Genomic DNA, 10987 nt, shown 5'->3' on the forward strand with positions numbered 1-10987 from the left:
CGACCATCAAGTTCTCGACAACCTGGTGCATTTCTTTTATGCTGTTTCGCGCCCGCTCCAGACGAGCGTCGTCCATCTTCTCAGTTGTATTCAACTCTGGGTGCTGCACGGTTTAAAATCACTGTTTATTGAACGACTAAGCGCTAAAGAAATTAGAAATTACCATGACAAAACAGTTGAAGTTCCTCCAATATTTTTTTTAAATTTCACAAATATTAGAGATGGTAGATAAAAATGCGCTGACAACAATAACGATAACGACCAGGGTTACAGTAATTTCAAATACAATCGATAACGTTCAATATTTTTTAAATATAATTTATTTATTTTTTTTTTATATATTGGGTCTACATTCTAATATAATTGAAAAATAATTTATTTAAACATTTCATTTACAAAAATAAAAACATTTGTAAAAATCTACTACTTAAATTATTTTAACGTACAAAAAGTCAAAATTTATTTGCTTATTTCAACGCGACTGAGACACAACTTGTGATCATAGAAGGAACAAGTGGCCATGGTCAAGGAGTCATCATCCTTCTTTTGAAAAGGCGCCCAATCGGCTCCATAGCAGATGCTTTTGTGCTCCTCATAGACGCCCAGTAAACTTAAACTGGGTGCATTTGCATTTATCTGGACCACACTGAAATTTGTGTACATGCAGGCGGCCAGGATGAGATCGGGATGAGCAGGATGCGGTTTCAACCGCCAGATGCCCCCGCTCAAGTCCAGTTCCGACAAAGTTCGCTTCATGGATCGGGTATCGAACAAACGGAGTTGCTCATCATAGCTGCCCGTGAGAAGATGGTTTTCATGCTTTGGATGACTGAGCAGACAAGTTACTCCGGCCATGTGCGCCCTGTTTGTCCAGGCTCGCTGCTCCGTCCGCAAATCGTGGGCCATCAAAAGCATATCGTCGCCACCGCTGTACAAAAGATTCTCTGACCAGCGATCAAACGCGCATGTCCAGGCTTCAAAGCCATGAGATGACCACGAACGTTCCTGGATTACCTCACCCTGTGGCGAGTACTTTAGCAGATTTAAGCCACCTTTGGAATCCGAGATGGCCAGTTGGATGTTCTGTTCCTCCTTACGCCAGTCCACGGCCAGAGCCAAAGGCGATTCTTCTTGCGTCTCCTCTGCCAATCCAAAACACGTGCGTTTCTGTAGCTTCTTTTCACCTCTTAGGAATTCATAGATTTCCAACTGACCCAAAGAGTTGACAGTGGCGAGGTAGGGATTACTATCAGAGCTCCAGGCTGGCAGCCACTTCATGTCCAGAATGGCAGCCGTTTCGATGCCCTGCAGCCGCTCCAAGCTGGAGCTTGATTTCCCGAAATCGTACAAATAAACGCGGCCCTTACGTGGACGCTTGGGAGAAGCCCCATCCTCCGGCTCCACCTCTTCCTGGACCAATTGATAGGTGCCACAGGCAAAAACGCCCGTTTCCAGATCATCCTGCAGCCACTCCACAGAATCTGCAGAATATTCCGTATCTTCGCTGTGAAGCGTTGTAAACATGTTTATAAGAAAATTCAGTTATCGATAATTGATAACTTCTACCAGGGCGTCTTCAAACACACAGCCAATCGTCCGTTGCGTTTTGATCTTATTAGATTTATTTGTTATTTTAGCATTTCATTGCTAATTTAAAAAATTAATAGTTAATACATACAACTACTTAGTGCTCTGTTTACGCGCTACATATTCTGGATTAGGTATAGTTGATCTCGTCCCTCGCTTGTGGAGTTTATAGCTGCATTTCCTCGATTTTTTGTGGTTTTTAGGGCGCCACAGTTTTTTATTTTTGCTTTCCATGGGGTTTAGTGGCTGCCAGGCATCCTTCGTATTGCACTTGATTCTTGATCTCCGTTTTCTCTTTTTTTACAAATCTATTCTCAATCTATCTTGGCTCGACACATATTAAAAAAACACATTAAAAAAAAATCTTATTGATAACTACTATAGACAATCCCTACTTCTCACAGATCTCTGTACTTCTCGTTTGTGCGTCCAACGCCTGATAACTTTTGGTTTCCTGGCGGGAATAGGTGCCTGGCTGCCACATCTTCCACACATCCCCTCTAGCGATTGGTACTGCGACTGTGACGCCTCCGCGATCCTCATTTGGTCTTCATCACAATGATTGGCTCGAGTATCTTCAGCATGTCATTGTTTTCGGGTGCTCCGGTTCCATTGCCGCCGCCCGAACCAGGAGCTCCACCTCCGCCGGCTGCGTTGCCGTAATCCTTGACCACCTGTAATTTGCTGAAGCCGGAATGTGGCTGCTGCTGCTGCTGTTGGAGCTGCTGCTGCTGCTGGTGTTGACTGATGGTCACCAGGCGGTGCTGCTGGTTCAATACGATCGCCTCGTGATGCGGATGCTGTACCAATTGTTGCTGCTGTTGCTGTTGTTGTTGCTGCTGCAAGCTGCCGGCAATCTGTTGTAGCTCATGCTGCTGCAACTGCAACGGTGGCAAGTGCTCATGATCATTAGAGCCATCCCCTCCGCCTCCATCTAATGGGGAATCGTCATCGGCCTTGACTACTGTGACGAAGCCACCTTCACTGCCTGTGCCCGTGACCGAAACCGCTTCACTTTCGTACAGTTGCTGATCGGCGCTAGTGTCATCCTCATCGTCATCCTCCTCCTCGGTTTTGGCCCGGAACTCGGTGCTTGTGGCACTGCTGCTACGTGGCGTATGACTGCGCATGCGTCGCATTCGTGCATACTCCGCCTGCTTTGACAGCCGCTCCTTGCGCTCATCGGTATTTTCGGTGGCCCGGATTTGCGCCCGCTTTAATCGTGCTCGTTCACTCAGCTTCTGAAGTCGTGTGGCCCGCTGCTCGGGAGTTTCATTGGCCCGAACTGCCCTCTGGTGAGCGGCCATCTTGTCCAGGCGCATCCGTTTCTCTTCCTCCGTCTCGTATTTGTTCGGACCGCTGCGTCGCGGCGTCGTCACTGGTGTTCGACTATCACCATCGGCCGTGGAATGTACATGAATCTGACTGAGCTCATGCTGATGTAGTTGGGATGCCTGTGATAGTGGCCTGCCGCGACGCGGAGTACTAGTGGCTAGCTGCGGAGCGGATAGCATTTGATTGAGTTCCTGTTCTAGCAGACTGTTGACCTTTAGCTGCTCCTCGTTGGGCAGGGGATGTTTTCGGGGCCTACCCCTGCCCACAGTGGTTGTAACAATCTGTGGAGCCGGTGCCGCTGGTTGCTGCTGCTCTTGCTGTCCCAATCCTGTGACAGTTAGCGTAGGATTCGCCGCCAGAATGTTGTACTGTCCACCGCCTGGACTGTTAGCGCCACTTGCATTGGCAAAGTTGACGGGTGTAAAAGGTGGCGGCACTGGATTCGGTCCGATACCAATCTGGAAGCCATTGTGGTACATTGGATAGTAAGCGGTGGTGGTGGTGCCACCCGCACCCGTTGTCGTCCCCGCCGTTACCACACCCACGTGGCCGACATTGGTGGTACTAGTGGTGCTGTTACTGCTGGTGGTGTTTGGGAAGGTGGCCAGGTAGGGGAATTGATTGTACAGCTGCTGGGCCTGTCCAGGCGTTGCTTTGAGGAGCTTCTGCTCTCCACTGGCGGTCGTCACAATTACCTTCGTCTCATTGTGGCCCAGACTAACAGACCCGCTGTTATCATTGCCGCCCGTTGATCCCGGAGCATCGTTATCCGACTGCAAAAAGGGTAGAGGATTGGAAAGGTAGAAACGGGTGAGTAGGTTTGGTGGTTAGGGTGGGTTGTTATGGAATTACTGTTAAATTTCCATATTGTTGATGGATTTATGAGAGGTTTTAAAGAAATCTTTACTAATTTGGACATCCAATTTAATTTTTTAATTCGAAAATAAAATAAAAAGATAGGTTTTACGGATAGGTTTTTGAAAAGAAGCGAGTGAGTGTGATGGAGTAAAAGAGATAGTGAAAGTGGACACACACACACACACACCGGTACAGAGATCTTTTCGATTACATTTCTTACGAATTAAAACCACTTTTTTTTTGTTTGTTTCTTGTTGGTAAAAGTTTTTTGATTTGTTCTATTCGCCTTTAACATTTACATTTCTACATATGTATATCTACACTCTATATGGTTAATTCAATGAATATTGAAAATAATACAAACATCCAACATTAACGAAAACAAAAACGAAAGTATACGATTTTTGTAGGATGAAATGGGTGTGTATAGTGACTATTGCTTTTGACAGCTAAGGAACAAACAAAAAAAGAAGTCCATCAGCCGTTTATTCCTCTCATTTCCATTGACTTTTTCGTTTCACTATGAAAATTCTAAATTCTTCAATCACTTTCCCTTGAGGCAGTTGATATCTCCAACTGCAAGGAAAATATTTGAAGTTTATAAGCTTTTGGAAAAGTCTGATATTTTACCGGTGCTAAGAATTTTCATTAGATTCCAAACTTCTCTTCAACTGCAAGAATCATTTAAGATTATTAATCGTAAATTGAGGAATCAAATGCATTCTTTTAAAGATATTTTCAGTTGAGATATCTTCTCAAAACACAGTGTTTTGTATTAGGAATCTTGAAACGGAAAAAAGTATCATTTAAGGCTGACAAGGCTGATTGCAAAGATACATCTAAATTGTGCAGCTGCTGCATCGTTTACAAAAAGTACTTATATACAACAATATGAACAGGAGGCCCTAGGGCTTTTTAAAAATTGATTGCTACTTTGCGGTGTGTGTGTTTGGATTGCTATAGCTAACACCTCTTGTGATCACTGATCATTCAGTAATCTTTACCATTTCCTCGTTATGGCTGCTGCATACGCACCTGAAGTTCCTGCTTCTTGGGGGCATATTTGTGCGGGTAGAGCTCTATTTGACCACCGGCTATGCTGAAATGGGGCACATGCGCTTGGAGCAGCTTGGTGGTGCCCTTACCACCATCATCGCCATAGATCTGCTGCACAAAGATACTGCCCGGTTCGGTGCCCTCAAGTAAAGCAGCTGTGACCTGTTGCTGCTGCTGCCCGGCAATGGCGTATCGATGATGTTGCTGGTGCTGTAGGTGCTGCTGGGCGATCTGCTGCTGTTGCGGCGTCTGTGGCTCCTGTTTCAGCTGCATGGGTGGACGCAGGGAGCCGGGCGCCAGAAACATGCCCTGTCCCATGTACTCTAAAGCCTGCTGTTGCTGATAAGCGGCTGCTGTCACAAGATGTTGCTGATCCTCAGTAGATTGCGGGGTTCCTGCCTCATCTGCTGCCGTCGTCGTCGTTGTGGTGGACGCCTGGTTTAGATTGATAGTGTGTTCGTTAGTACAATTGGCTGCCGCCGTAGCGGCTGCTGCTGCTGCAACAGCTAGCACCTGCTGCTGCTGTTGTTGCTGATGGTGGTGCTGTTGGTCCGTTGACGACGAGGAGGATGTCGGCGTTGAGACGACCACCGACGACGAACCACCGTGCACCACAACATGCTTCAGTACCTTCTTCTTTTCTCTGACCTTTTTGGCATAGTCGTTCAGCTTTCTCAGTCTTTCCTTGCGCTCCTCCGGTGACTCATTGGCGATCCTTTGGCGCGCCCTAGCTGCCATTTCCGCCAGCCGGAGCTTCCGCTGATCATTCGTCTCGCTGGCCCGATACATACGCATCCTTTCAGCCAATTTGGCCAAGCGTTTGGCTCTTTGATCCGGCGACTCCATGGCCCGACGGAGCCTTTGCCTGGCCGCATTCCTCACCAGTCGCATAGCTCTTTCTATGTCGGATTCATTTTGACGTCTCTGGCGATTGGCCTCTGCATTCCGAAGTAATCGTTTGCGATACTCGTCTTCGCTCTCCCGCTGCCGGCGTTCCCGCATCCTTTCAGCATTTCTAGCCAGACGGCGCTGGCGTGCCTCAGGACTCTCGTTCCACCTTTGCTGGTGGCCAGTGGTAGATGCACCTGTTATGGAGGTGGAACTGGCACTGCTAGTCGGTCCCAAGGGAGTGGGTGGCTGTGGTTGCTGCTGCTGTTGCTGCAACTGTTGCTGTTTCAGTGGGGTATGTGCATAAAGCTGGAGATGCTGTTGCTGGAACTGAAGTGGATCCTGTTGCTGCTGATGAATATGTTGCTGTTGAAACTGTTGCTGCTGCTGTTGTTGCTGCTGTTGCTGTTGATGTTGTTGCTGCTGCTGATGTTGCTGCTGCACGTGCTGTTGCTGTTGTTGCTGCTGCTGCAACTGCAATTGGTGATGCGAGGGGAGGGGTACCAATAATGCTGAGGGATGCTCAATGAGCAGGCGGGCATTGGAGCCATTGATGGCCAGCACATGGGTGGCGTACTGCTGCTGATCAAGTGAGGGCTCTATTTTTATCCCATTGGGATCTGGTTCCATTCTTGGTCAAAAGCCGGGGGCAACAACAATCGAAATTGTCGTCTATCGGGGCTCCAAAAACGTAGTTATGTTGTAGAAGTTCGTTAGTTATCGAAAGGATGAGCGCAATCCTTCCGATAGTTCCGATAACATCTAGGGGCCGCGCTCTTACTTTGTTCTCTTTCGCACTCTCCCGCTCTTTTCTTTTTTTCTGCTCCTTGGCGTTTCCTCTTTTTGTTTGTTTTGTTTCGTTTTTCCCACTAGTTATATAAAGAATATGTGTGTGCTGGCGCCGTTACTCTCGCTCTCTCTCTTTCTATCTTGCAGCGGCGTAGCGATCGCTAATTATTATTGTGGTCCTCGAGCATGTATTTTTCCTTTGATATTGGTTCTTTTTTCTTCTTTTGGCTTCTTGTTGTCTTCTTTTTTTGCCAAATTCGTGCGTTTTTAAGAAAAGCGTGCTTCTTCTTTCGAGTAAGTGACAATTGGCGCCGCCGCTGCGCTGCTGCTGCGCTGCCAATCGATTTTTCACATGATTATACACACACACTCACACGCACTGCGAAACATACACACACACACACATACGCATACATGCAGAGCGTACGTGTATGCAAGTTTTTTTCCGCTCCTTATTTTGCTTTTCGCACAAACCTTAACCCTCTGTATCTTGCATCCATTTAATCGTTGTGCAGCCAAGCGTTCTTAGTGGGTTAAGAATGGAGTGGCTTGGCTCCCGACATTGACTGCAACGAGCGAACGTTAACCATATAGCTGGGCTAGCATATATCTTCCGCATCCGATCGGACCGGATAGGCGTTCACGTTATGATTCTTGTTCTCTTTTTTCGGAGTTCGTGGCACTGTTCTTATAATTTAATTCAATTCATTTTGTTTCAGTTGTTTTCATTTCTAGTTTTCGTTTCTCGGCAGAAAATATCGATATATCGGTAACGGATGCGAGGGTTGATTAAACATCGATATTTCATTATGCCGTTTCGATATGGATGGATTTATATATCGGGAAAATTCTTACTCGTATAAATGATAACTTTGTTAACAATTTAATTGTACCCGTAAATTCAGCATGTGAACTTATGTTAATGATTAGCATACGTTTTTTATGAATTATTTTTAACTACATAAAATATTGCTTTCATATTTTAGACGAGTGGGTCAAAAAATATTATCTCAGGTCACACTGTTTTCGAGCTTTTACTTTACATTATTGTAGACCGTTAATTTTACAGAGCATTCTTATAATATATCAAAAAAATCAAAGTATATTTTAATTAAATGCAATAGAAACTTTACTGTCGAGGATTCATTTTATTTATTTAAATCAACACAACATGTTATTATATAAAATGATTATAAAACACAAAGTTTGCTTTATTGATGTTTGAAACCACCTGTGTGATGTGCAGGATCTTTTCAGTTTAAAAAAATTTTTTGAAGGACGACGTTATAAGCCCCTTGATTAAGTTACCAATTTTAAAAGCCTCTACTTACCACCCTTGGCCTTATTCCCAACCATTTTTCGAACGCAACATTTAAAAATTGTGAATGTAACTTTATTCAAGTATATTCATTTTGTTATTCTCGTTTTTTTGCTTATGTTCTTTTGTTTTTGTTTTCGCTTTGTTGGTGTTGTGTGTGTTTGTTTTTGTTGTTGTTTTTGTGTGTTGTTATTGTTAGTGTACACGAATATTACAATACACAAAAATGTATTTCAATCTTAAGTCTTAAGGCAAAAAACAATTGATAAACGTATTTAGACAGGAAAAAAACAATTTGAAATTTCGACTAGAACTTAATGGTTAATCTTTATTAATAATAATTAGCATAATATATATTTATATATATATAATGTGGTCCGAGCGGAACTGTTTCGAATCCGTCTAAGGACATGGGCGTGGGAGAGGGATAAGGATAGGGCTAAGGATAGGTACTAGGAACTAGGGACTAAGGGAAGTGGGTGGTGAAAGGGAGAAGGATTGCGTGCTATAACAAATATTGCGTTATGTGCCTGGCAACGGATCATGTGTGTATGCTCCAAATATATATATATGTATATATGGGGGCTGCCAAGTGTGTGTATCCTTATGTGAGTGGCGTTGTCCGTTTTGGGTTACATGCTTTTACCAACTACACACACATATGGGGGTTGATTGTCGCCAGGGTGCCTCAGTTGTTTTGAAAAAATATTATTTTTGGATATTATAGCAAGGTTTGCCCGAGGATTTGCTGGAAAGGCACTTGTTGCCTCGTCCAATCGCGAATTTCTTTTTTATTTTGGATTAATGTTGTGAGATGTACCTCAGTCGTTTGCGATTTTTATTTACAGTGAGGCACCCTGGCGCTGTAAGCTTCCCTTTTTCCTGGGGTGTGGGTATTACTGCCTTTTTTGGGGGGCTCTATGTGTGTGCTATGACTATGCTAGTACATGTGTGTGGTTTTTGTGTCCTGTGTGTATACATACCGTACGAATATAATGCATGCATTATAAAAATACTTTACTTTATGATTACTTTACGTTACTTCATCTTGTTGTTAACTTAAAAAAAAAATTGCCTGGTTTTAATCCTAGAGTGCCTGCTGCCCCATTCATCTGTTAATTATCGTTATCCTCCTGGTTTCCTAATCATTTTTGTTATACGCTGTATACAATATATATTATTTATGGATGTGTGTATGTTCCTCGGCCGATCTTGGCCAATTTTTCAGCCGAAAGTTGATCCTAGCCAGCATTTTTCGGCTGCTCCGCCTGCCTTTCTGCTTTGCCGGAGAGCCAGCTCCAAAAGGTTTTCGCCATTATTCCGGGTTATACGATTCTTACCAATTCTTTTAGTAACCCTTGAGCCTGTCGGCCAGCGGTGGCTTGATGACCTTGGGCGCACTGGCCCTTGCCACCCGCATTCTTTCGGCGGCTTTGGCCAGCCGCTTTTTGCGCTCCTCGACGGTCTCCGAGGCGCGTCGCAGGCGCTGCCTCGCTGCATTCTTCATCAGTCTTAGGGTTCTTTGTACTTCCGTTTCGTTCTGGCGACGCACTCGATTCGCCTCCGCGTTCTTAGCCAAACGCACCCGATACTCGGCCTCCGATTCCTTAGCCCGTTTATCACGCATCCGGGCAGCGTTCCTCTCCAGCCGCCTTTCCCTGGCCTCAATCGATTCGTTGCTCCGCCGACGAGCTGCCTTTTGCGCTCTCGAAGATTGACCTTGCTGTGTGACTGATTGCTGAGCGCTAAGATGTGGTACACCGAGATTGGCAAGGCCCGGAACGCCACCAAGTTGGCTGGCCTCGACCACAACGCCTGCGGACAAGTGATGATGCAGGGGATGCTGTTGCTGGAGGACCTCCTGGTGGGAATTCCCCTGCTGTTGCTGCTGCTGCTGTTGCTGGTGGGGATTGCCTTGCTGGGTGAAATTGTTCTCCAGGCTCAGAACCGCTGTTCCAGCCGCACTACCACTATTTGCTGCGCTTGCTGACGCACTGGCTGCGGCTCCAGATCCTGACCCTGATCCAGAACCGGATACGGAGGTGGCTACGGATGAGGCAACGGCTGCCGCTGCGGCCGCCGAAGTCGTGTAGTTATTGTACTCTAGGAGCCCCCGATTGCCCGGATAGAGGGCATGGTGCATGGGACTCTCATAGCTAAGATACTCCGGCTTAATGAAGAACGGATCGCGGGCGGTGAGCGGCGCCGTCGGCGAGTTGAGGAAGTATAGGCGACTGTGGTGCTCGGTGGTAATGCTCCCTCCGCCACCCACACCCGCGGACATCGGGGGATTTGTGCGCTCGCTCGCGACTCGACTTTGGGATCCGGTTTGTGGTTACTCTCTAGCGGAAGTCCTTCGATGATTTAATTCGCCACTTTTCTTTTTTCCCGCGCACCGGGAATTAACACAATTAACTGGCCTGGGCAAAAAAAATGTGGCGAGTAAACAACAAAAGCGACATAACTAATCAATATGGAAAAAAGCTGCTGATGGTCTGGTCCAAAATAGCTTTAAAAACAGCTTTCAATATTTCTGTAAAGCTTTCGTATTAGTGTGCCCGAACGTGTAATATAAAATAATACTATTTCAAAGAGGCAGTATTGTATAAAGGCTTGAAAAATTTCATTTATATTTTCTTTTGATTTGTTAGTTTCTGTATATATTCGGTATAAAATGTTCAAATTTTTTGAACATTCTTTTTATATTTAATATTATTACATTTTTCCATAACTTCTGAGCGTATCTTTTGTTACTCCGATAAAACATCAAAACATGATTTATGTTTTTAAATCAGTCAGGCTTCATAGGTTGCCTAAGCATTATTTTCGTTAATTTTGTATTTAAAGTTTTAAAAAATCACTAAATTGAAAGAATAAAGACCAGAATAAATGTTTATATTTAATATTCTTAATTAATTTTGGTCAACTGCTTATAGCCTGGGCTAAAAGTAAAACAAAAATAAAATTGTCTCTTATTAAATGTAAATTTAATTAATTATTTTTTAATTTCTGTAGTTTAAGAAGATGAATCGTTTATATTTGTAATTTTATATCTTCTATCTATTAAGTTAAGGGATGCTGTTAAGGGATTTCAGCAAAATGTTTCTTCTTTAACTTTTCGTTTTTCTTAGCTTTCTATCTAGAACCTTAGATACA

At 44.6% G+C, this 10987-nt stretch overlaps 3 protein-coding genes across 5 annotated transcripts; all 3 read right to left on the reverse strand.

The window, feature by feature from the left end:
• Nucleotides 1-412: 412 nt before the first annotated feature.
• On the reverse strand, nucleotides 413-1548 carry LOC108109749 (diphthine methyltransferase). Its single transcript, XM_017218416.1, has one exon. The coding sequence runs from the start codon at nucleotides 1522-1524 to the stop codon at nucleotides 460-462; it is 1065 nt and encodes a 354-aa protein (XP_017073905.1). The 5' UTR covers nucleotides 1525-1548; the 3' UTR covers nucleotides 413-459.
• Nucleotides 1549-1595: 47 nt separating this feature from the next.
• On the reverse strand, nucleotides 1596-7281 carry LOC108109748 (transcription factor SPT20 homolog). Of its 3 annotated transcripts, none has more exons than XM_017218415.1 (3): nucleotides 5485-7281; nucleotides 4816-5271; nucleotides 1596-3695 (listed from the first exon to the last, which is right to left on the reverse strand). In XM_017218415.1, exons 1-3 carry the CDS (start codon nucleotides 6352-6354, stop codon nucleotides 2127-2129), a joined length of 2895 nt encoding a protein of 964 aa, XP_017073904.1. In that variant the 5' UTR covers nucleotides 6355-7281; the 3' UTR covers nucleotides 1596-2126. The 3 variants fall into 3 exon arrangements, with proteins under 3 accessions (XP_017073904.1, XP_017073903.1, XP_017073902.1); XM_017218414.1 differs by having other exon boundaries at nucleotides 5467-7281; XM_017218413.1 differs by having other exon boundaries at nucleotides 4816-7281.
• An 851-nt stretch (nucleotides 7282-8132) lies between these two features.
• Nucleotides 8133-10353, reverse strand: LOC108109759 (PAN2-PAN3 deadenylation complex subunit PAN3). The gene has a single exon (XM_017218434.2). It carries the CDS (start codon nucleotides 10113-10115, stop codon nucleotides 9180-9182), a length of 936 nt encoding a protein of 311 aa, XP_017073923.1. The 5' UTR covers nucleotides 10116-10353; the 3' UTR covers nucleotides 8133-9179.
• Nucleotides 10354-10987: the final 634 nt, after the last annotated feature.

This window comes from Drosophila eugracilis, unplaced genomic scaffold (assembly GCF_018153835.1).
Source record: "Drosophila eugracilis isolate 14026-0451.02 unplaced genomic scaffold, ASM1815383v1 contig_2167, whole genome shotgun sequence".
NCBI lineage: Eukaryota > Metazoa > Arthropoda > Insecta > Diptera > Drosophilidae > Drosophila > Drosophila eugracilis.